The sequence below is a fragment of the Amblyomma americanum genome, chromosome 10, assembly GCF_052857255.1.
Source record: "Amblyomma americanum isolate KBUSLIRL-KWMA chromosome 10, ASM5285725v1, whole genome shotgun sequence".
NCBI classification, from domain to species: domain Eukaryota; kingdom Metazoa; phylum Arthropoda; class Arachnida; order Ixodida; family Ixodidae; genus Amblyomma; species Amblyomma americanum.
In genome coordinates, this window is record NC_135506.1 from 42808882 (window position 1) to 42835345 (window position 26464).

At 49.7% G+C, this 26464-nt stretch overlaps 1 protein-coding gene across 1 annotated transcript; it reads left to right on the plus strand.

Annotated features, from left to right (window-relative positions):
- The first annotated feature begins 792 nt into the window (after positions 1-792).
- LOC144108223 (uncharacterized) lies at positions 793-22994 on the plus strand. Its single transcript, XM_077641502.1, has 5 exons — positions 793-954; positions 1012-4286; positions 13682-14007; positions 19331-19512; positions 19570-22994. The coding sequence occupies exons 1-5, from the start codon at positions 924-926 to the stop codon at positions 22848-22850; spliced, it is 7095 nt and encodes a 2364-aa protein (XP_077497628.1). The 5' UTR covers positions 793-923; the 3' UTR covers positions 22851-22994.
- Positions 22995-26464: the final 3470 nt, after the last annotated feature.

Genomic DNA, 26464 nt, shown 5'->3' on the forward strand with positions numbered 1-26464 from the left:
AAAAATTAGCACTGTTTTTACTTTTGGTGGCCCTTTGGTGCAGTCTGTGGGAGCTCTTTGATTGTTTTTTGTAGGATTGGAGGGAAGCTGAGATCGCGCACACCTTTCCAGGCGGCCACCCTGTCCGCTTGGATGAGTACACTCGAAGTAAATGGTATGAAGGATGCAAGAAGGCCTCCTTGATACCCTGCGACTTGGCTTCCAGTAGTATGGAGAAATTACCGCGAACTGACACCCATCACGCACCTCAGAGAACTTCACAAAAATCAGTTTAAGCGAAATCCAAGGTTGGAAACTGTACGCGTAAGCGACGGCCTCGACAGCTACACTAGAACTTACATGGCTTAGAATAACCGCCCTTAATATTCTGCAGCTCAAATCTGTGGCTTTATGGGGTATAATTTTAAGGATGACCGCAAGCAAGTTTTCCTTATTTCAACTAGGAATGCTCATGGCGCCATTGTGACACAAGCAACCCGTGTAAATACCTATCGTACAATATCAACCATATAGATAATTTGACAGTTGCAACGGAACTTGACGCGGATATAAAGAATTGCTTCGGTGAGCTACCGCACGACCACTGTCGAAAACAGGACGTTGTTCCAGCGTAGAGGTAATTGGAAGGCGTTGACTTCCGGCACGTGGCTTGTTCCATGTCGCCTCGAGCCTGAACCGTACGACTTCGAGCTTGGCGGCAGATCAAAAATAGGCGCCCGGATAACGACCTTCGCTCAGCCACTTATCTGTGGTGCCGACATTTTTCGTGATTAAGTTCAACTAAAAAATGCACATCCTCAGACTCCGGCTCATTGCGTTTCCTCGCCAGTGGTATTGAGCGTCGGCCAAGAAGAGAACACCTCTCGGCACATCCAGTCGCATTTAGGAGCAGCCGCTTCGTTGAACCACATACCTGGCCTGTAATGGGGAGAATTTGGCCAGAGACCTCTACGCGTAAGTACTATTCATTCGCATGACTTTCTGAACTTAACCTTGTGATTTTGGCCGCAGCTGGTGGACTTCGCATTGAGAACATCATGAAACCGGAGCTCCGGTCGGTGCCAACATCCCTCCGGTTTACTTCAACCCTCGTATTCCTGACCGCCATCCTCTCATCTGCAACTTCATATGTCGTTCCAAGTGCCGCCGAGGTGCCACACTCGTGCACAGAGAAGCAGTTCAAGTGCAGCACGGAAGACCAATGCGTGGCATGGGTACAGCTCTGTGACGGAACTCAGCACTGCAGCGACGGGTCAGACGAAAACGTTTGCGGCAACAACGTGACTTGTTCCGAAGGTGAGCACCGATGCAGAGGAGGTGGACCATGCATTCCGGCTACGTTGCGATGTGACGGCGACCAGGACTGCGCTGACGGATCAGACGAACATGAGGACATCTGCCAGAACAGCGCCTCCAAGACGTGTGATCCGGGTAGGTTCGCTTGCCCTACATATATTAGCGGCATTTTTTGCGCACCTGTCTCGTGGAGGTGCGATGGGGAAAGAGATTGCCTAGACGGGTCGGACGAAGAGAACTGTACACTCAGAACACGATGTTCGGAAACTGAGTTTGCGTGCAAACACAACAGCCGCTGCATCAGGAACGATTGGCGGTGCGACGGCGACCGCGACTGCTCAGACGGTTCGGACGAGCAAAATTGTACCTGTGCAGAAACGGAGTTTGCCTGCCATAGCAAGAACCGCTGCATCAACGAAACGTGGCGGTGCGATGGTGACCGCGACTGCTCAGACGGCTCGGACGAGCTGAATTGCACCTTTTCACGGACCTGTTCGGAAACTCAATTCAAGTGCATAGTTAATGGCCGCTGCATTGATGACACTTGGCGCTGCGACGGTGACCGGGACTGCTCAGACGGTTCGGACGAGCAGAACTGTACATCTGGAATACGGTGTGAGAGAGGCAAGTTCCCATGCAAAGACGACAGCAAATGCATCAGGGAAAACTGGCTGTGTGACGGGGACCGCGACTGCTTAGATTGGTCGGACGAGCAGAATTGCACCTCCTTAAAGAAGTGTGCCGAAACTGAGTTCACGTGTGTGGTCAATGGCCACTGCATTAATGACACTTGGCGCTGCGACGGTGACCGGGACTGCTTAGACGGTTCGGACGAGCAGAACTGTACATCTGGAATGCGCTGTCAGGAAGGTAAGGTCCCGTGCAAAGACAACAGCAAATGCATCATGGAATATTGGCTGTGTGACGGGGACCGCGACTGCTCGGATGGGTCGGACGAGAAGAACTGCACCTTTTTGAAGTGTGCGGAAACTGAGTTCACGTGCATAGTTAATGGCCGCTGCATTAATGACACTCGGCGCTGCGACGGTGACCGGGACTGCTCAGATGGCTCGGACGAGCAGAACTGTACTTCCGGACTGCGCTGTGCGGGAGGCAAGTTCCCATGCAAAGACAACAGCAAATGCATCAGGGAAAACTGGCTGTGTGACGGGGACCGCGACTGCCCAGATGGCTCGGACGAGCAGAACTGTACTTCCGGACTGCGCTGTGCGGAAGGCAAGTTCCCATGCAAAGACAACAGCAAATGCATCAGGGAAAACTGGCTGTGTGACGGGGACCGCGACTGCTTAGATGGGTCGGACGAGCAGAATTGCACCTCCGAAAACACGTGCGCTGGAGATGAGTTCGCGTGCCAGAACACTAGGCACTGCATCAATGGCGCTTGGCGATGCGATGGCGACCCCGACTGCCCAGACGGCTCGGATGAGCAGAACTGCACCTTCGTAAAGACCTGTCCGGGCACTCAGTTCGCGTGCCAGGATAATGGCTACTGCATCTTTAATTCTTGGAGGTGCGACGGTGACCGGGACTGCTCAGACGGTTCGGACGAGCAGAACTGTACATCTGAAATACACTGTGAGGGAGGTAATATCCCATGCAAAGACAACAGCAAATGCATCAGGCAAAACTGGTTCTGTGACGGGGACCGCGACTGCTTAGATGGGTCGGACGAGCAAAATTGCACCTCCTTAAAGGAGTGTGCCGAAACCGAGTTCACGTGCATAGTTAATGGCCGCTGCATTAATGACACTTGGCGCTGCGACGGTGACCGGGACTGCTCCGACGGTTCGGACGAGCAGAACTGTACATCTGGAATACGGTGTGAGGGAGGCAAGTTCCCATGCAAAGACAACAGCAAATGCATCAGGGAAAACTGGCTGTGTGACGGGGACCGCGACTGCTTAGATGGGTCGGACGAGCAGAATTGCACCTCCTTAAAGAAGTGTGCCGAAACTGAGTTCACCTGTGTGGTCAATGGCCGCTGCATTAATGACACTCGGCGCTGCGACGGTGACCGGGACTGCTCAGATGGCTCGGACGAGCAGAACTGTACTTCCGGACTGCGCTGTGTGGGAGGCAAGTTCCCATGCAAGGACAACAGCAACTGTATCAGGGAAAACTGGCTGTGTGACGGGGACCGCGACTGCCCAGACGGCTCGGACGAGCAGAACTGTACTTCCGGACTGCGCTGTGCGGAAGGCAAGTTCCCATGCAAAGACAACAACAGCAAATGCATCAGGGAAAACTGGCTGTGTGACGGGGACCGTGACTGCTTAGATGGGTCGGACGAGCAGAATTGCACCTCCGTAAACACGTGCGCTGGAGATGAGTTCGCGTGCCAGAACACTAGGCACTGCATCAATGGCGCTTGGCGATGCGATGGCGACCCCGACTGCCCAGACGGCTCGGATGAGCAGAACTGCACCTTCGTAAAGACCTGTCCGGGCACTCGGTTCGCGTGCCAGGATAATGGCTACTGCATCTTTAATTCTTGGAGGTGCGACGGTGAGCGCGACTGCTCAGACGGGTCGGACGAGCAGAATTGCACATCGACGGCAACGTGCTCACACACGCAGTTCGGATGCGTCTCGCAAAACGAGGCCTTCGCTTGCATCGACAAAACGCGTGTCTGCGACGGACACAAAGACTGCGAGGACGGCTCCGACGAACCAGAGTCCTGCCAAAAGCAGGTGCTGGACTGTGACGGGGATTTCTTCAGGTGCGACAACGGGACTTGCATTTCTAAGCAGTTGAAGTGCGACGGTCGATACGACTGCAATGATCGAAGTGATGAGATGGACTGCGGCGCAAAGGACAGCCGCGGCTGCACTGGCGACGAGTTTGCGTGTGCTTCTGGAGGTATTTGCATCCCTCGCCACTCTCACTGTGACCAGTGGAACGACTGCCCGGACGGCTCTGACGAGAACGGCTGCCCTAACGCGGAGCAGTTTAATTTCCTTAATAATTTCATCTGAGAATAATTAGCGAGGCTCAGCATTCGTATTTGTATCGTTCTTTGCATGAGTCTCCAAAGGAGAAGCAATTTTTTTTTCAGTTCATATGGGGTGATGTTTATTCTGGATAGGAGCTCCCATGAGTGCATGGTGCTGAATGAACCAAGGCAAAGGGGAATAGTGAACAGTTGCAGAAAAGCTGAAGGTTACATGTCTTCACATGTCCTGGTCGCAGGGACCGTGTGAATATCAGAGACGCGGTGTGCGATGGAAAACGTGAAAAGCTTGCAGGACGCACGGTTTGTTGTTGAGCTGCGTAGTGCAGGTCTAATAGCATGGCTGGCTCATCAAAGCTCGGAAAATGGGTTCTGAAAAGTTCTGCAGTTAATAGAATATTACCGAGGCATTAAAATGGCCTCACGAAAGGTTCTACATGTAGAAGAGTTTGTTCTTGGCAGTTTTAAAATGTGCAATACTTCCAGTTGCCTTGAAGGTCACATTCTGTGACCTAGTGCACTGTAGTATGTGGCTGAATGTTGTGCTTTTAATTAAGGTATTCATTTGAATAAAGACTTCTCTGTGTCATCGATGTGCCAAATATCTTTAAGGAGCAAACGAGAGTACATTTAGTTCGTACTGTAGACGTTATTAACAATATACAACAAACTGGAACAACTAGACTTGAGAGAGAGAGAGAAGTGGTAGAGGAAAGGCAGGGAGGTTAACCAGTAAAATGTTCCGGTTGGCTACCCTACACTGGGGGAGAGGGATGAGGGGGGCGTAAAAGAATAAGTAGTAGAAAAATGCGGTCCGTAGCATGCACGACAGGCAATGACACAAGCACTGTGAGTCACAGGCCGCCGCAGCTGTAGCCTGCACACCTTCAGGGCTGCCGACTGCTGCGACCTGTGTGGAACAGATCGAGGGCCCTCCATCACAAGTGAGCGCAGACGTTTCAGTGTTCTAAACTAGAGGCGCAAACCTAGACTAAATGAACGACTAACTACAGCGTGGGCCGCAGCGAAGAAATGTGATCCTGAAATCTTCTTTTGCAAGAAGTGACCAACAAAAATCTCACTTTGTCAGCACTGCACTCAGCATACACAAAACACTACCAGAAATGCGCGCGCGCGGTTATGAAATGGAGAAACTCACTGTTGAAACGGTAAATTCTTGAATTCCGTGTCACGCTCGGAATTGCTCTCAGGTAAGTTTTCGAGGCCTTTTTGTTCATGTATTTTGAATTATATGCGCAGCCGTTTAACTACCTCATTTAGGGTAGTTAAGGAATGACTTTATTAAAATGCCCGCAACAGACGGTTTAACGCGTCGGGATGTTGTCCAAGTGTCGACCCGGGGTTATGCTCTACTTTGCACTATCCCAGTTCGGCCTGTTTGCTGTGTGTGTGTGTGTGTTGTGTGTGTGTGTGTGTGTGTGTGTGTGTGTGTGTGTGTGTGTGTGTGTGTGTGTGTGTGTGTGTGTGTGTGTGTGTGTGTGTGTGTGTGTGTGTGTGTGTGTGTGTGTGTGTGTGTGTGTGTGTGTGTGTGTGTGTGTGTGTGTGTGTGTGTGTGTGTGTGTGTGTGTGTGTGTGTGTGTGTGTGTGTGTGTGTGTGTGTGTGTGTGTGTGTGTGTGTGTGTGTGTGTGTGTGTGTGTGTGTGTGTGTGTGTGTGTGTGTGTGTGTGTCCATTGTTGAGCGTCCTTGTCTGTAGACTACACTGCACTCTACATTTTCATTTCTTTCGATCATTGTGTAGATGAAAGAATTCTGATACAATTCTCATGAAAGAATTAGTACACGTGCTGAGCACTGTCTTAAGCAACGCTCCTTCATCCCCTTTTGAAACACCATTTAAGAAACACTTCTATTTCTTTATAAACGAAAAAACGTTTATTGAAAAAATACAGCTTATGGGGTTTTAATAGTGGAGACAAATAAGTTCTCCCCGCTTAACCGCAGCTGACACCGTTAAAATCGCCAGGCCCCACCCCGTGATCGCGTACGCTACCGGGCACACGCCGACCACGGAGGGCCTTGCTCTGAGGGAACAAAGGAACGACACTTTGGCTGACGCAGACAGACATTTATTGCTACAACAACAATAACGCCAGCCAGTAACAAAATACGCTAAGGAATCGAGGTCGTCCGACTCACCAGCGAAGTTACGAGCGAGTGCGCGCCCATGCTACGGCAGGCGACACTCCTTGGCCGGACGGCACGACATGCGGGAGAACGTTCCTCCACGCGAGGCTTCGCCCCCTGGCGGAGAGCGGAGCGCCGCGCGTGACAAGTCCGCTCGCGACGACGTCCCAGCCCAGAGAGGATGTGCTCCCGCGCGCGGGCACAGCAATCAAGCTGTTTGTGGCGCTCGTGTCGGTGCAACGCCGGCGCGCTCCGTTGTTAGTTAAGGTAACTAACCAGGGAGAGTTCTGTGGCGCGCCCCTCCTCGAGGCGAAGCCATGGGAGGGTGCACCGCTGGAAAGCACACTAAAGGGGACGTCGTGGGGGAAAGTCCCAACACGCGAAGGCAGAGATGAATCTGCACCCAGGTGGAGGCGGTAAGCAAAAAATCTGAAATTTAAATTTTGTTAACGCCTTTTTGCATTTCTGAAAGGAAATTCTTTTCTTCGTTTTTTCTAGCATCACACTTCTTCCGTGTGTATTTTTCACCTCGAATCTGGGAGCCTTTATGCCATTGCTACCTTAAGAGGGTTCTCGCACAGCCTATCCCTCACCGTTCGACCACGTTCCTGCGTGTCACTAGCGGTAATACAATACGTACTACATACGGCACTGTGAACGAGGGTGGCGCTGGTGAGCACTCTCAAGGCTCGCTCACAGTGCACATAAATGCCCCCGAAAGCAGAACATCGGACAGCCGTGCTGTAGCTCAGATGTTAGAGCACCGGACGCCGGACCGGGACCAAGGGTCCCGCTGATGGCTTGGGGTTGTTTTTTCTTCTGCTTTTATTAATCTTCCACTTTATAAGAACTCCAAATTTGAAAAAAGACACCCCTATGCTTCTTGGTTCGGTGGCTGTTGGCTTCCGTCATGTATGCCATGACGAGTACCTCGTTTCCCTTCGCTTGTAGGCTTACAGCTAGGAGCTCATTTTACGCGACGCCACTTGTCATAATGCACTGCAGCACTTACTTAACATATAAGTTAAGTCCACCGGCCTTGTGTCGGCAATAAAGCTGTTGTTTTCCACAGGAAAAGGAGGAGAAAACGATTATGGCAACACGCTAATAATTTGAGAAAGGTAGGTTGGGATGGTTGTTGCGCTGGACGGCAGTCCCTATTCTGGGACGCCATTGGCCGCCGCGCTGCCCAAGCTCTGCGGACCAGGGCCCGTTTGGCCTCCATGTCCGAGCTGGATAGATCCGCCTCCCAGGCTTCCCTAGTTAACTGACCTACACTGTATATGTGTATTTAAATCGCGACACGCCGTCGCGCACGGCTAAGTCAAGTTATTCCCTTTTTCATTTTTTGGCCAGAGGAAAAAAATGAAAATCGATTCACTTAGCCGTGTCTGAATTCGCGTCGGTTTAAAGGCCTCAGCTGAGCAAACTTGGCGCAGTAAAGACAAGCATAAGGCTATAGTAGTAGTCGTAATAATAATAATAATAATAATAATAATAATAATAAGGCTTTATTCATCAGTAATTTACACAGTCATTTAGCTGTCAGCAGCAAGTTGGTCGCCATGCGCTGCGTAGACCACTCATGAAAATTGCCTCGCAATCCTTGAGAGTGATCGCATTAACCAGCCGTTTTGATGGTTCAGTGCATATCTGTAGTCGTCACTAGTATGTTGTGTCAGAAAGTGCACTTTAAACAGACGCTTAAATATTTTTTTAAGAATTCACGAGGATTTTCGACGCTTAGAAAGTACAAAGCTTCTAGGTAGAGCATCAGGCACGTAATGAGAGAATAGGAGGGGGGGGGGGGGGGGACGCTCTTCCTCTTCCTCGTAAATAAACGCCATACCTCTCTCATACACTCAATCCCAAAAGAATTGGAAAGTTATGGATCTAGTAATGTTCTAATGTTCACTTGCATTCCTATGGGGCGCTGTAGGGGCCACCAAAGGTCATGGGTGAGTGGAAATTTTCGCTATTAGTATACTGTCATGGTCAAAGGTTTATGTGCTCGCTACTGATGCTGATAGCGCATGCGGTGTTTGCACTTGCGGCGCTGAATGAACTACAGCGGTTCGAGCTAGCTCAGCACGCAGCGATTGAGCCTAATTTTGAACAAGATCTCAATCTGCAGGCGCTACAGGGAGCCCGTGATGAGGTTAATTCTTGAGGCATTCTAGATGAAACAAAAAGAGGACATCTATGTCAGCGTCCCTTCTATCAACCTTCTTCAGAATGAGTTCAGATATCTCGATGGTAATTTTTCTCCCATTCGCGGTCGTGGACATCGTTCGAACCATCATATATGTGTTTTTGTTGTTTTCTGTTTCCGCTTGCTTTTTCAACTTCCTCAGTTTCTTTCCTGCGTCCCGTCCGCCGGAACTCCTCCAGAAAAAAAGTTGTACAACCATTCTCCACCACACAGCAAATCTCTGCCCCCCCCCCCCCTCTCCTCTTTTCTGTGTTGCCCACCGGAAGTAATATTGATGTCAGTTTTGAGAATTTCAAAAACGCGGATACCCTCGGCGCTGTGACCTAACAAATTTTGGCTATTTTTACGAGTTAATGTGCACTGCAGACGTTGCTTTGCCTCCGAGCTTCTCAAAAGGGCGTGTATTTTGGCGCGATGCCGGCAAAATTCTTCATGCTACAGCTCCGATGGTAACCACGTTACCAAACTTGTAAGGACGTCTGTGAACATTGCTTACGGTGGGGTACATGCCTCTCGATATTAAGGAGACTAGAAGTAATAGTTAAAAAGATAACCATATAATATAAGTTAACCAGCCTGCTAGTAAGCACGTCATATGTGTATTGTGATGTACTACACCGCTATCTTTGCTATGCCGATAAAACCGCTTATCTAACTTTAAAAGCCTATTTTTAAAAATTTTGCAAAATCTTAGGTTAAAAACCCTGCATATGCTCTGCGCCGAATTCCCCAGTCCCTTGATATACTTCGCGCGCCACTGCTCGAGCTAGCACAGCGCAAGAGGAAGGCTGGTGAAGGCTACGTCAGAACGTAGGAGCACGAACGCCTGAACGTAAGAGTACACAGCAGATTATGCATTCGCGCTACTTAGCGCTCATCTCTGTCGTGCCGTCGTTTCATCGCCTTGTGTTTGTCTTTTTTTAGCGCTGACCTGTTTCAAAGAAAAGCCACTGTGTTGTGCAGTGCAGTTGCATTACGTGCCGGCGGTCTAGGCGTTCGAAATTTTTTCTCACCTAAAAGAGAAATTGCTTCAATAAAAATCATTCCCCGTAATTACAACCACATTAGCTGTGTAACAAACCGCATTTCGTATCTTTACTTACGCCACCCGAATTTTTTTTCCTCTATCATCTATGGGCACTGCGCGAATTCCATAATTGGTTCGTCCCAACATTCTGCCGTGGTGGGCATAGTGGAAGCTTAATTCTTCGTTGCTAGACGACGAAGACTTCAAGCAGTTATTCAGGACACCTTTGAAAACTTGCTTGGCCATAACGGTCTCAATGTTTTCAGCTTGAAAAATGTTTAAGCAAGAGGTTCCTGTCTTAGCGATAAATATCGGCTCCACGAGGTCTTATTTTAGGCCTGGTGAGGAGAACTTATTGCTTTTAGAGCCTTTATAGTTTGCACGAACCTGAATTCGAGGTTCCAGGCTTATACACGGGGGAAATCGCAACTGTCAAGTGTCACCTTCTTTAGTTCGATGCGGAACGCTTTCGGGCGGCACTTGCTCGATCTCGCGGCAATCGTGCTTAGCACTCTGAGGAGCCAACCAGGCAGAATTTGCTTGATGAGTGTCGTCACTTGACTGCCAAGCGGGTCTCCGAGCTCTACTGTGTTGGTTTCCTCCTGGTCACAAGTACAGATGCAATAGTTAACGAGTTTGCAAATCGCTACCCCTCTCTTTTTGCGGCCACTCATAGCACGGCTGATGATGTTCATGTACCGCGCTGTCTGCCTGTGATCACTCTCCTTTTTGAAGGTGAGTGCGCGGCAATATGTTCTCCTTCAACCTTGGGTGAATTGGAAGATGCAATTCGTGGATTGCCACTTTCGAAAACCAAGTAACCTGAAGGCCTCTGAGTAGAATTTTTCAAGCCATCCTCTTTTATCCCCTGTCCTCAAGATTTTTGAGACCAGTATTAATGATGTATTTTTGCTGCCGTCATTTACCAAAACATATATTGTCTAATACCAAGAACTGATGCTAAGAAAAAACTACGATTTGTAGATGGCTACAGACCAATAAAGCTTTCTAATGTTGATAATAAGAGTTTCGCTAAAGTACTCTCAAATCGGCTACATCTTGCGATGTCTACTTTGATTGAACCTCATCAATCACGCGGCTTGAGGGGACGGTCATTACAATCTAGTCAACATAATGCACACATAGTGTTGCAGTGTTGCAGTGACACTCATGATCAACTAGCACTGCTGCAATTCGAATTGGCAAAGGCGTTCGATAGCGTGTGCTATTTGTTTTCTTATTCTCTTTTAAACCTCATCAATCTTGGTTCAATTCTATCTTCTGGGATAAGCTTTTCTTGCAAAAACTCTTCCACGCGCTTGATTTTTAATGGCGGTCTTTCACAACCAGTCTGCTTGAGGTTGAGGTGTTGAATGCTGCAGGTGGGGTTAGCCTTGCTTTATCTGCCGGCAATTGCTCCACCGCAGCGTCCCTTCGACATTAACAATGCCGCATTTACTCCGCTAAGCGCACAGTCTCTTATAATAGCACACATTCTCTCCCGCAGTCACCATCTATGCACACAATCAAGCCACACAGTCCACATCACAGTCCACTCCAGAAGTCACCATCTATGCACATATTCAGTCACAGTAGAACATAGGCCATTGTAGTACCACACTCCATACACACATTCACTCACAGTATAAAGTAGTCCACTCCGGAAGACACCATCTACGCACACATTCAATCACAGTAGGCCATAGTCCGTTCCTGCTGTCACCATTTAAAAACAAGATCCGTATTCTTCAGAAATGTTAAAAGAAGGCGTGCAGCCTCCCTTCTGCATGTCTGGTTTCCACTCGGGTAGACAATGTCCTGCACTGTGCTGTGACGGGTTCCTGTCTTCTTGAAGGAAGCGAACATCACATGCCTTTCCGCATCAGTCTGCATCAACTACCAGTCTGCACCAGTCCTCTGTGAAACAAGGTTGCCCATTGTCCCCGCTCTTGTTCGCACTATACTTTGAACAACCACTTTGCATAAGCGCTATAAAGGGTAGAGCGATGAGTGGTTTCCGTATTATGGGTAACGAACTGAATGTAGTAGCTTATGCATATGACCTTGCATTTTTCTGCACTATTAAGCCAAGCATCGATGAGGTTATTCATTTAACGAAGGACTTTGGTTCAGTGTCAGGGAGCCAGATCAATGTTTGTAAGAGTTGCCTTGTCTGGGTTTGAGTGGGGAGATTGGCACGTGCTGAATATGCTGGTATGCACTGGGCACGTAATCCTCCCAAGTACCTCGGCGTGCCAGGTTCAGGCCACGCCGCCGCTCCCCGGAATCCCAACCATCCGACGTGCGGCCAGCCACCTCGCCCTCGGCTGTCTGCTGGTGCCACCATATTTTTGGCAGCTCTGCCCGCGAATGCACACACCCGTTCTCCTGATTGGGAAACGCTGCGACCGACCACTGACGGCGGCAAGTGGTGCCGGTGGACGGACATGCCGCCTCTTTTACGTCTAGGACAAGATTAGTGGCACTCGTTTCCTGGTCGGCACGGGAGCACAAATGAGCGTCCTAGCGGCCTCTTGGACTTATCGCCGTCGCAACGGACAGACCTCCCCGCTCCAAGCGATCAACAACTCCCCATTCGCACGTACGGCCAACGGTCCCTGACGCTTAACCTCGGATTGCGCCGCACTTTTCGCTGGATCTTAATTATCGCTAACGTCTCGCAAGCTGCTCTCGGCGCGGCCTTCCTCAGTTTCTTCAACCTAGCCGTCGATATGTTAGCTCGTCGCGTCATAGATCTCAGCACGCACATCTTCGTCAACGGCGTACTCTCCACCACTACGACGACGGGGCTTCGCGTTCTCGTCCCTGTTTCGCGTATGCAAAAATTCTGGCTGATTTTCCCTACCTCACAAAGCCACACACCAGAGAGTCACCGATGAAGCACTCGATCACTCACCTCATCGTGACTTCTGGACCCCCGGTGTTTGCTCGCCCTCGCCGTTTGTCGGGAGAACGCCTCGCTATCGCTCGCCGTGAGTTGGAACACATGCTGGAACTCGGCATAGTACGACCTTCCTCCAGCAACTGGGCATCGCCACTTCACATGGTGCCAAAGAAAGATCCGGGTGACTGGAGACCATGTGTAGATTACCGCGCCCTGAACGCTCACACTTTACCAGACCGCTATCCACTTCCTCACATACAGGACTTCACACCAAATCTTCAAATCTGGCTGGGTGCACGATATTCTCTAAAATAGACTTATTGAAGGCTTATCATCAAATTCCTGTGGAGCCCGCTGATATTCCGAAGACGGACGTTACCACACCGTTCGGCCTCTTCGGGTATGAGCGGATGCCTTTTGGCTTGCGCAACGCCGCACAGGCTTTTCAGCGAGTTATCAACTAGGTTACGCAAGGCCTCGACTTCGTTATCGCTTACATCGATGTTCTCGTCGTAGCAGGTTCATCCGGTTCTGAGCATGAAGCTCATCTGCGCGGCCTCTTCCACCGGCTGGATGAATATGGGCTCGTCATCAACCCGGACAAGTGCCACATTGGCGTAACTACAATAGAGTTCCTCGGCCACCTTGTCACTCCACAGGGCATTCGGCATCTTGAAAGCAAAGTCAAAGCCATTCATTATTTTCTCTCCCCCACGTCACTCAAAAAGCTCAGAGAATACTTGGGCCTCCTGAACTTTCATCGCCGTTTTCTTTCGAAGTGCGCATCTTTCCTGAAACCTCTGACCGACCTTTTGGCTACGAAAAAGGATTCTGCTGTTCCACTTCAATGGACTGAGGACACTGCCGCTGCATTTGCTGCTGCCAAGAAAGCGCTCGCAGACGCCACTTTGGTCATACATCCAGTTCCTGATGCTCCACTGCGCCTCGTCACCGACGCCTCGAGCATTGCCGTCGGAACAGTTCTCGAGCAGCCCGTCTCCAGTTTGCAGCCCCTAGGTTTTTGCTCCCAAAAGCTGAAGCCACCCGAGACCTAAAAACAGCCCCTTCGGTCGAGAATTGCTCGCTGTGTATACCTCGCCATCAAGCACTTTCGCCACTTCCAGGAGGGCCGGTACTTTCACGTCATCACCGACCACAAGCCCTTGGCGTTTGCCTTCCAAAGATACCACAGCACCTGCACTGCACGCGAGATCCCCCAGCTGTGTTTTATCTCCAAGTTCCCAGTGGATCTCCGTCACGTCCATGGCCCGGAGAATGCTGCCGCTGATGCGCTTTCCCGTATTAGTGCCGTGGCGTCTGAATCACCAGTGGACATGGAGGAGCTAGCGGCTGCACAGCGCAATGATCCAGAGTTGCAACCTCTTCGGTCCTCATCCACGTCCCTGTCCTTCGCCGAATGTCCGCTGCCGTTTGCCTCCCAGTTCATTAGGTGCGAGACATCCACTAGCGTCTCGCGCCCCTACGTGCCTTTGGCTTTCCGTCGCAACATTTTTGAAAAACTGCACCGCCTGAGCCACTCTGGTATTCGTGCCACGCAGAAGCTGGTCGCATCTCGTCTCCTTTGGCCAAGCATCAATGCCGACGTCCGCCACTGGGCACGAACCTGCCTTCATTGCCAGCGCGCCAAAGTTAACCGGCATACCGTTTAGACTTCCTCTCCTTTTCGGCCGCCTGGCGCACGGTTTTACACTTCACTTCGCTTCACTTTATTACCTTAAAGACCCCAATTTGGGGGTGTTACATAAGGGGTGGGAGTACAAATATAGGTTGAATATGATTGCTTACATGATATTTATGAAATGCATATTTAAATTGTTCACAAAACTTGATTGGCAGGTGATGGCATCAACGTCGTGGGGAAGGCCATTCCAGTCTTTAGCAGTGCGAAGAAAAAAGGATGCGGAAAAAGTGACGGTGCGGGTGCGTTGGCATGACACTTGCAGTGGATGGCCGGTGCGATGGGGCTTCTTATCTGCTCACCTGTGTGGACCGTTTCACCTACTGGCCCGTGGCGTTGCCCACTGCTGACACTACAGCCGAGACCGTTGCTTCGGCCTTTATGGACGGCTAGGTCTCTCGTTTCGGCTGCCCGTCTGTCGTCACCACCGACCGCGGCCGCCAATTTCAATCGGTTCTGTTTACTGCTCTTGCCAATATTCTGGGCGTTCGCCACATCCATACGACAGCCTACTATCATTCGGCCAATGGCATGGTGGAACGTCTGCATCGACAACTGAAGGCTGCCCTTGCCACTTATCAGCCAAGGGAACGCTTGTCCGACCACCTTCCCCTTGTCCTCTTGAGCATTCGCTAGGCACTGAAGGCTGACCTCGGCAGCTCTTCTGCTGAGCTAGTCTACGGTGTCCCCCTGCGCCTCCCTGGGGAATTCTTCTCACCTTCTTCCCCTCCGTTAATCCATGACGCTTCCACCTACATCCGAGACCTACGCAACACATTTCGCCACATTACTCCTGCCACCCCTGCAGCCCGTCACCCTCAGTCCGTGTTCATCAGCCAAGACCTGGCCTCCTGGACCCATGTCTTCATCCGCCGTGACCACGTCCGTCCACCCCTCACGCAGTCCTACGATTGACCGTTCCGCGTCATCCGTCGTGCGCAGAAGACCTTCACGTTAGACGTCAACGGCCGTGAAGACGTCGTGGCTGCTGACCGACTCAAACCAGCCTACATTGCCACTCCTCTGCCCGTCGGCCCTACACTCGCTCTCGCTTCGACTGCGCCACCATTGTGCGGCGCAGCTTCCTCCAAGCACATGCTCTGGGCGAATCCTGTGGCTTCGCACTATGGGGGGGGGGGGGGGGGGGGGGGGAGCCCTGTAGCGCCCCTCGCGCCGCGCTCGGCTCGCAGACCATGGCATGCGGCGCCGGACAAGAAAGAGGAAGTCGGGCTAGGCCGCCGCAGCGCGAGCAGCGCAAATAAGCAGTTCGAACCTCAACGCTGTCGGAGCTGGTTCTTCCTCGCCTTAGCTCCGAAATGCTTGTTAACAAAGAGAACCAAATGCGCTCTCATTGCAAACTTGGTTGTGTCGAATCAGCTGCATTGGAAAAATATGAAACCAAAAAACCAAATGAACTCCGCGCCTTAAAAACAAGAAAGTTAGTTACTTTGAGACAACGTGGAATGCTATTTGTCACAGCAACAACTTAATGGTTATGAATTCGCTCCTCATTCAATAGCCGTAGATTGCCCATCTGCTTTATCGATAGGTAGTGCCTGCCATCAACAAAGAACATAGTAGTCAGGATAAATCGACCGTAATAAATCTCTCTGCTTACAAACTAGCCTTGGAAGAAAGCAACGTGTTGTCCCATGGCCTTAGATTTTGTCGGTCTATAGGCGGCTACTGCGAGTTCCAGCTGCTGAAAGGTTTCGACAATTTTGCCCGCACCCTGCGCCTTCGGGAATGTTTTAATGATAAACCTAATTATAACGCCCCGCGCAATCCGTTGCCGTCTTACAAGCACTGGACTCCTCCAACACAGCGGGATACGTGCCTAGAGTTGTATATTGGTGCTGTAGAAAAAGATATTTTACCACTGTACAAGAATAAAGTACCTTTCCACTATAATCTTTCAGTTCGCGAAACTAAAGCAATGGAACAGTTAGCATCCCATAATGAAATCATCATTAAGCCTGCTGACAAGGGTAGAGCTGTGGTTGTAATGAACAAGATCGAGTGATTATGTCGCAGAAGCACACAGGCAGCTAGCAGACAGTTCTTTTTATCGACTTCTAGACTATTACCCCGCAAATCAGTTTTCTCAAGTATACATTGATAGACCTGTGTAATGACAATTAAATTACAGAAATCGTTTTTCGCTCAATCATTCCGCTTAGCCCGCTTGCTGATGGATTCTACTTGTTACTAAAAATCCATAAAATAAACATTCCGGGTCGACCCATCGCTTCTGGTGTCGGCACTGTTCCGGAATATCTATCCCGTTACGACGACACGCTAATTAATAGAATTCCGGCCCCCATTCCGTCCTACATAAAGGACACTACTTTCTGTCCGATATCAATGATGATATTGATGATGATGATATCAATTTTTGATGACTTCACCTTCGATAGTGCGAACGTCATTTACCTACTCTAGTGTACCACATGTAACCTTCAGTATGTAGTCCAGACTGAAACCCCCTTTAGATTACGCTCCAATAACGACAGAACCCATGTTCAATCCTTCCCAAACCTGCCCCTATCAAGACATGTTCAGCTGCCAGGTCATTCATTTGATCATATTACAGCTACTATTCTGAAATCTGCATTTAAATCTAATCACGACCGAGAAATCAGTCTTTTCTAATCTAAAAATTTAATGCAGTATCTTCTTGTTTGAACGAAAGCAGGGGGATATTGCGCATCCTGCCAGTTCGAACATCCTGATATCCACCGATGTTAGTGCTATTCTGTTTCTGCTTTTTCGTCATGTATATCGCGCCAGGCGTTTGCTTTTTTCGCTTTTTGTTCTTTAACGTTTTTCTTCTATTTTTGTATTTTGACAAAACAGGCAGCTAGAGCCACTGTTTGATATCTGTGGGTATAATAAGAGATATGCATGCTACTGTTTATGCTGCTCCTTGTGATCGTGTGTTCCCAAGATTGTGTACAATTCCTCGAGTCTTGATTTGTGTGAACTATCATCTTAACACAGATAGTATGACACGCGAATCTCTCGCATCTGTATGTTTAACTTGCCGCTGCGTTAAATAGCTAAAATTTCCCTACGTTCTTCTTTTTACATCACAGCACGGGTATGCTTCTTATTTTTTGTGCTCAGACAGAACAGGCAGATAGCGCCATGAGTTATTTTTTTGTCAGGATTTAATTAGAGATAATACTGTTACCGTTTATGCTGCTTTATCGTGACCATGTGTTTTTTAGTGTTTTTAAAGCGTATAACTTCTCGCTTCTTAAGTTTTGCTGTCCAGTAGTTTTGGATTCTCATCATTGCACTGTAAGCATGACCTGTTTAACAATCTGACGTCGCATTCTATGGCTAAGATTGTTAACGCACTAAATTTCTCAACTTACCCCTCCTGTTCAGCCATTGTGACCCTCATTCGTGTACCTACGTATATCCTTTTAGTCACGTGTGTGTTACGTTTTTAATTTTCTGTGCATTATATGTTTGTATGCATTTTGTGCACAAGCCGTAATATTGTGTCCCCTCAATTCCTATTCTGTCATTCTTATGAATGCCGTTCCAAGGCCGAAACGTCAAATACATTGTTTCAACCGTTGGTCTCTGTTAAGTCACTCCAACTGACCGTGCCAAGAAGTCTTTTCCCTAATATATATATATATATATATATATATATATATATATATATATATATATATATATATATATATATATATATATATATATACTTTTAGGGAGCAGCATACATATATATAAATATATAATATGTACACTGCTTCTCCCTCACGGGATTAGCAAAACAATATTCTGATAAACGAAACGAGTAGAAAAACCTTACAGTTAGTTAAGATACTGTATCGCATACATTCATCGACTGCAAGCGTCAAGGAAAGCGCCGGACGATAAACGCGTCATATTACCGCTCAGATAAAACACTCTGCTCCAACCGTTGAATCGAAGTACGCCAAAAATCCGAAGAGCTATCAAAGACATCGTTGCCAAAACGATCAAACGGTATCGCCGGCGTCATACAAAGGTGCACACACACGAAGTGAGCCTGACCCATAAGTCACCGCTGCTCCTGCCGGCGGCCGATACCTGTAAGGGAGTCATCCAGCTAGAATAGAGTACCACCCACCCGCTGGCAGGGACGGGTGTTTTACGCAGCCATATAGCATGAGGCAATCTAGGGAATGCGCCCTATAAATCCATCCCTCTGAATGGTGACCCTTAGTTTAACAGTACCTCTTGCGGGGCTAGTTGGTGTAACAGGACAGCGCCCCTCCTGTCTGGTCTTTCTGTGTGGTTTGTGTAAAAATTAGCACTGTTTTTACTTTTGGTGGCCCTTTGGTGCAGTCTGTGGGAGCTCTTTGATTGTTTTTTGTAGGATTGGAGGGAAGCCGAGATCGCGCACACCTTTCCAGGCGGCCACCCTGTCCGCTTGGATGAGTACACTCGAAGTAAATGGTATGAAGGATGCAAGAAGGCCTCCTTGATACCCTGCGACTTGGCTTCCAGTAGTATGGAGAAATTACCGCGAACTGACACCCATCACGCACCTCAGAGAACTTCACAAAAATCAGTTTAAGCGAAATCCAAGGTTGGAAACTGTACGCGTAAGCGACGGCCTCGACAGCTACACTAGAACTTAAGGCTTAGAATAACCGCCCTTAATATTCTGCAGCTCAAATCTGTGGCTTTATGGGGTATAATTTTAAGGATGACCGCAAGCAAGTTTTCCTTATTTCAACTAGGAATGCTCATGGCGCCATTGTGACACAAGCAACCCGTGTAAATACCTATCGTACAATATCAACCATATAGATAATTTGACAGTTGCAACGGAACTTGACGCGGATATAAAGAATTGCTTCGGTGAGCTACCGCACGACCACTGTCGAAAACAGGACGTTGTTCCAGCGTAGAGGTAATTGGAAGGCGTTGACTTCCGGCACGTGGCTTGTTCCATGTCGCCTCGAGCCTGAACCGTACGACTTCGAGCTTGGCGGCAGATCAAAAATAGGCGCCCGGATAACGGCCTTCGCTCAGCCACTTATCTGTGGTGCCGACATTTTTCGTGATTAAGTTCAACTAAAAAATGCACATCCTCAGACTCCGGCTCATTGCGTTTCCTCGCCAGTGGTATTGAGCGTCGGCCAAGAAGAGAACACCTCTCGGCACATCCAGTCGCATTTAGGAGCAGCCGCTTCGTTGAACCACATACCTGGCCTGTAATGGGGAGAATTTGGCCAGAGACCTCTACGCGTAAGTACTATTCATTCGCATGACTTTCTGAACTTAACCTTGTGATTTTGGCCGCAGCTGGTGGACTTCGCATTGAGAACATCATGAAACCGGAGCTCCGGTCGGTGCCAACATCCCTCCGGTTTACTTCAACCCTCGTATTCCTGACCGCCATCCTCTCATCTGCAACTTCATATGTCGTTCCAAGTGCCGCCGAGGTGCCACACTCGTGCACAGAGAAGCAGTTCAAGTGCAGCACGGAAGACCAATGCGTGGCATGGGTACAGCTCTGTGACGGAACTCAGCACTGCAGCGACGGGTCAGACGAAAACGTTTGCGGCAACAACGTGACTTGTTCCGAAGGTGAGCACCGATGCAGAGGAGGTGGACCATGCATTCCGGCTACGTTGCGATGTGACGGCGACCAGGACTGCGCTGACGGATCAGACGAACATGAGGACATCTGCCAGAACAGCGCCTCCAAGACGTGTGATCCGGGTAGGTTCGCTTGCCCTACATATATTAGCGGCATTTTTTGCGCACCTGTCTCGTGGAGGTGCGATGGGGAAAGAGATTGCCTAGACGGGTCGGACGAAGAGAACTGTACACTCAGAACACGATGTTCGGAAACTGAGTTTGCGTGCAAACACAACAGCCGCTGCATCAGGAACGATTGGCGGTGCGACGGCGACCGCGACTGCTCAGACGGTTCGGACGAGCAAAATTGTACCTGTGCAGAAACGGAGTTTGCCTGCCATAGCAAGAACCGCTGCATCAACGAAACGTGGCGGTGCGATGGTGACCGCGACTGCTCAGACGGCTCGGACGAGCTGAATTGCACCTTTTCACGGACCTGTTCGGAAACTCAATTCAAGTGCATAGTTAATGGCCGCTGCATTGATGACACTTGGCGCTGCGACGGTGACCGGGACTGCTCAGACGGTTCGGACGAGCAGAACTGTACATCTGGAATACGGTGTGAGAGAGGCAAGTTCCCATGCAAAGACGACAGCAAATGCATCAGGGAAAACTGGCTGTGTGACGGGGACCGCGACTGCTTAGATTGGTCGGACGAGCAGAATTGCACCTCCTTAAAGAAGTGTGCCGAAACTGAGTTCACGTGTGTGGTCAATGGCCACTGCATTAATGACACTTGGCGCTGCGACGGTGACCGGGACTGCTTAGACGGTTCGGACGAGCAGAACTGTACATCTGGAATGCGCTGTCAGGAAGGTAAGGTCCCGTGCAAAGACAACAGCAAATGCATCATGGAATATTGGCTGTGTGACGGGGACCGCGACTGCTCGGATGGGTCGGACGAGAAGAACTGCACCTTTTTGAAGTGTGCGGAAACTGAGTTCACGTGCATAGTTAATGGCCGCTGCATTAATGACACTCGGCGCTGCGACGGTGACCGGGACTGCTCAGATGGCTCGGACGAGCAGAACTGTACTTCCGGACTGCGCTGTGCGGGAGGCAAGTTCCCATGCAAAGACAACAGCAAATGCATCAGGGAAAACTGGCTGTGTGACGGGGACCGCGACTGCCCAGATGGCTCGGACGAGCAGAACTGTACTTCCGGACTGCGCTGTGCGGAAGGCAAGTTCCCATGCAAAGACAACAGCAAATGCATCAGGGAAAACTGGCTGTGTGACGGGGACCGCGACTGCTTAGATGGGTCGGACGAGCAGAATTGCACCTCCGAAAACACGTGCGCTGGAGATGAGTTCGCGTGCCAGAACACTAGGCACTGCATCAATGGCGCTTGGCGATGCGATGGCGACCCCGACTGCCCAGACGGCTCGGATGAGCAGAACTGCACCTTCGTAAAGACCTGTCCGGGCACTCAGTTCGCGTGCCAGGATAATGGCTACTGCATCTTTAATTCTTGGAGGTGCGACGGTGACCGGGACTGCTCAGACGGTTCGGACGAGCAGAACTGTACATCTGAAATACACTGTGAGGGAGGTAATATCCCATGCAAAGACAACAGCAAATGCATCAGGCAAAACTGGTTCTGTGACGGGGACCGCGACTGCTTAGATGGGTCGGACGAGCAAAATTGCACCTCCTTAAAGGAGTGTGCCGAAACCGAGTTCACGTGCATAGTTAATGGCCGCTGCATTAATGACACTTGGCGCTGCGACGGTGACCGGGACTGCTCCGACGGTTCGGACGAGCAGAACTGTACATCTGGAATACGGTGTGAGGGAGGCAAGTTCCCATGCAAAGACAACAGCAAATGCATCAGGGAAAACTGGCTGTGTGACGGGGACCGCGACTGCTTAGATGGGTCGGACGAGCAGAATTGCACCTCCTTAAAGAAGTGTGCCGAAACTGAGTTCACCTGTGTGGTCAATGGCCGCTGCATTAATGACACTCGGCGCTGCGACGGTGACCGGGACTGCTCAGATGGCTCGGACGAGCAGAACTGTACCTCCGGACTGCGCTGTGCGGGAGGCAAGTTCCCATGCAAAGACAACAGCAACTGTATCAGGGAAAACTGGCTGTGTGACGGGGACCGCGACTGCCCAGATGGCTCGGACGAGCAGAACTGTACTTCCGGACTGCGCTGTGCGGAAGGCAAGTTCCCATGCAAAGACAACAACAGCAAATGCATCAGGGAAAACTGGCTGTGTGACGGGGACCGTGACTGCTTAGATGGGTCGGACGAGCAGAATTGCACCTCCGTAAACACGTGCGCTGGAGATGAGTTCGCGTGCCAGAACACTAGGCACTGCATCAATGGCGCTTGGCGATGCGATGGCGACCCCGACTGCCCAGACGGCTCGGATGAGCAGAACTGCACCTTCGTAAAGACCTGTCCGGGCACTCGGTTCGCGTGCCAGGATAATGGCTACTGCATCTTTAATTCTTGGAGGTGCGACGGTGAGCGCGACTGCTCAGACGGGTCGGACGAGCAGAATTGCACATCGACGGCAACGTGCTCACACACGCAGTTCGGATGCGTCTCGCAAAACGAGGCCTTCGCTTGCATCGACAAAACGCGTGTCTGCGACGGACACAAAGACTGCGAGGACGGCTCCGACGAACCAGAGTCCTGCCAAAAGCAGGTGCTGGACTGTGACGGGGATTTCTTCAGGTGCGACAACGGGACTTGCATTTCTAAGCAGTTGAAGTGCGACGGTCGATACGACTGCAATGATCGAAGTGATGAGATGGACTGCGGCGCAAAGGACAGCCGCGGCTGCACTGGCGACGAGTTTGCGTGTGCTTCTGGAGGTATTTGCATCCCTCGCCACTCTCACTGTGACCAGTGGAACGACTGCCCGGACGGCTCTGACGAGAACGGCTGCCCTAACGCGGAGCAGTTTAATTTCCTTAATAATTTCATCTGAGAATAATTAGCGAGGCTCAGCATTCGTATTTGTATCGTTCTTTGCATGAGTCTCCAAAGGAGAAGCAATTTTTTTTTCAGTTCATATGGGGTGATGTTTATTCTGGATAGGAGCTCCCATGAGTGCATGGTGCTGAATGAACCAAGGCAAAGGGGAATAGTGAACAGTTGCAGAAAAGCTGAAGGTTACATGTCTTCACATGTCCTGGTCGCAGGGACCGTGTGAATATCAGAGACGCGGTGTGCGATGGAAAACGTGAAAAGCTTGCAGGACGCACGGTTTGTTGTTGAGCTGCGTAGTGCAGGTCTAATAGCATGGCTGGCTCATCAAAGCTCGGAAAATGGGTTCTGAAAAGTTCTGCAGTTAATAGAATATTACCGAGGCATTAAAATGGCCTCACGAAAGGTTCTACATGTAGAAGAGTTTGTTCTTGGCAGTTTTAAAATGTGCAATACTTCCAGTTGTCTTGAAGGTCACATTCTGTGACCTAGTGCACTGTAGTATGTGGCTGAATGTTGTGCTTTTAATTAAGGTATTCATTTGAATAAAGACTTCTCTGTGTCATCGATGTGCCAAATATCTTTAAGGAGCAAACGAGAGTACATTTAGTTCGTACTGTAGACGTTATTAACAATATACAACAAACTGGAACAACTAGACTAGAGAGAGAGAGAGAAGTGGTAGAGGAAAGGCAGGGAGGTTAACCAGTAAAATGTTCCGGTTGGCTACCCTACACTGGGGGAGAGGGATGAGGGGGGCGTAAAAGAATAAGTAGTAGAAAAATGCGGTCCGTAGCATGCACGACAGGCAATGACACAAGCACTGTGAGTCACAGGCCGCCGCAGCTGTAGCCTGCACACCTTGAGGGCTGCCGACTGCTGCGACCTGTGTGGAACAGATCGAGGGCCCTCCATCACAAGTGAGCGCAGACGTTTCAGTGTTCTAAACTAGAGGCGCAAACCTAGACTAAATGAACGACTAACTACAGCGTGGGCCGCAGCGAAGAAATGTGATCCTGAAATCTTCTTTTGCAAGAAGTGACCAACAAAAATCTCACTTTGTCAGCACTGCACTCAGCATACACAAAACACTACCAGAAATGCGCGCGCGCGGTTATGAAATGGAGAAACTCACTGTTGAAACGGTAAATTCTTGAATTCCGTGTCACGCTCGGAATTGCTCTCAGGTAAGTTTTCGAGGCCTTTTTGTTCATGTATTTTGAATTATATGCGCAGCCGTTTAACTACCTCATTTAGGGTAGTTAAGGAATGACTTTATTAAAATGCCCGCAACAGACGGTTTAACGCGTCGGGATGTTGTCCAAGTGTCGACCCGGGGTTATGCTCTACTTTGCACTATCCCAGTTCGGCCTGTTTGCTGTGTGTGTGTGTGTGTGTGTGTGTGTGTGTGTGTGTGTGTGTGTGTGTGTGTGTGTGTGTGTGTGTGTGTGTGTGTGTGTGTGTGTGTGTGTGTGTGTGTGTGTGTGTGTGTGTGTGTGTGTGTGTGTGTGTGTGTGTGTGTGTGTGTGTGTGTGTGTGTGTGTGTGTGTGTGTGTGTGTGTGTGTGTGTGTGTGTGTGTGTGTGTGTGTGTGTGTGTGTGTGTGTGTGTGTGTGTGTGTGTGTGTGTGTGTGTGTGTGTGTGTGTGTGTGTGTGTCCATTGTTGAGCGTCCTTGTCTGTAGACTACACTGCACTCTACATTTTCATTTCTTTCGATCATTGTGTAGATGAAAGAATTCTGATACAATTCTCATGAAAGAATTAGTACACGTGCTGAGCACTGTCTTAAGCAACGCTCCTTCATCCCCTTTTGAAACACCATTTAAGAAACACTTCTATTTCTTTATAAACGAAAAAACGTTTATTGAAAAAATACAGCTTATGGGGTTTTAATAGTGGAGACAAATAAGTTCTCCCCGCTTAACCGCAGCTGACACCGTTAAAATCGCCAGGCCCCACCCCGTGATCGCGTACGCTACCGGGCACACGCCGACCACGGAGGGCCTTGCTCTGAGGGAACAAAGGAACGACACTTTGGCTGACGCAAACAGACATTTATTGCTACAACAACAATAACGCCAGCCAGTAACAAAATACGCTAAGGAATCGAGGTCGTCCGACTCACCAGCGAAGTTACGAGCGAGTGCGCGCCCATGCTACGGCAGGGGACACTCCTTGGCCGGACGGCACGAGATGCGGGAGAACGTTCCTCCACGCGAGGCTTCGCCCCCTGGTGGAGAGCAGAGCGCCGCGCGTGACACGTTCGCTCGCGACGACGTCCCAGTATTTCAGGGAGAAGCATACATATATATAATATGATACTGCTTCTCCCTCACGGGATTAGCAAAACAATATTCTGATAAACGAAACGAGTAGAAAAACCTTACAGTTAGTTAAGACACTATATCGCATACATTCTTCGACTGCAAGCGTCTAGGACAGCGCCGGACGATAAACGCGTCATATAACCGCTGAGATAAAACACTCTGCTCCAACCGTTGAATCGCAGTACGCCAAAAATCCGAAGAGCTATCAAAGACGTCGTTGCCAAAACGATCAAACGGTATCGCCGGCGTCATACAAAGGTGCACACACACAAAGTGAGCCTGCCCGATAAGTCACCGCTGCTCCTTCCGGCGGCCGATACCCGTAAGGGAGTCATCCAGCTAGAATATAGTACCACCCACCCGCTGGCAGGGACGGGTGTATCAATCAGCCATATAGCATGGGGCAATCTAGGGAATGCGCCCTATAAATCCATCCCTCTGAATGGTGACCCTTCTTTTAACAGTACCTCTTGCGGGGCTAGTTGGTGTAACATTGTTTAACAAAAGTAAAAAGAGCGCTAATTTTAACACAATCGGCACAGAAAGACCCGACATGAGGGTCGACAGGACAGCGCCCCTGCTGTCTGGACTTTCTGTGTGTTTTGTGTAAAAATTAGCGGTGTTTTTACTTTTGGCGGCCCTTCGGTGCAGTCTGTGGGAGCTCTTTGATTGTTTTTCTTAGGCTTGGAGGGAAGCTGAGATCCCGCACACCTTTACCTTTACAGGTGGCCACCCTGTCCGCTTGGATCAGTACACTCGAAGTAAATGGTATGAAGGATGCAAGAAGGCCTCCTTGATACCCTGCGACTTGGCTGCCAGTAGTATGGAGAAATTACCGCGAACTAACACCCATCACGCACCTCAGAGATCTTCCCAAAAATCCAAGTTTAAGCGAAATCCAAGGTTGGAAACTGTACGCGTAAGCGACGGCCTCGACAGCTACACTAGAACTTGCATGGCTTAGAATAACCGCCCACAATATTCTGCAGCTAAAATCTGTGGCTTTATGGGGTACAATTTTAAGGATGACTGTAAGCAAGTTTTCCTTAATTCAACTAGGAATGCTCATGGCGCCATTGTGACACAAGCAACACGTGTAAATACCTATCGTACAATATCAACCATATAGATAATTTGATAATTGCAACGGAACTTGACGCGGATATAAAGAATTGCTTCGGTGAGCTACCACACGACCACTGTCGAAAACAGGACGTTGTTCCAGCATAGAGGAAATTGGAAGGCGTTGACTTCCGGCACGTGGCTTGTTCCATGTCGCCTCGAGCCT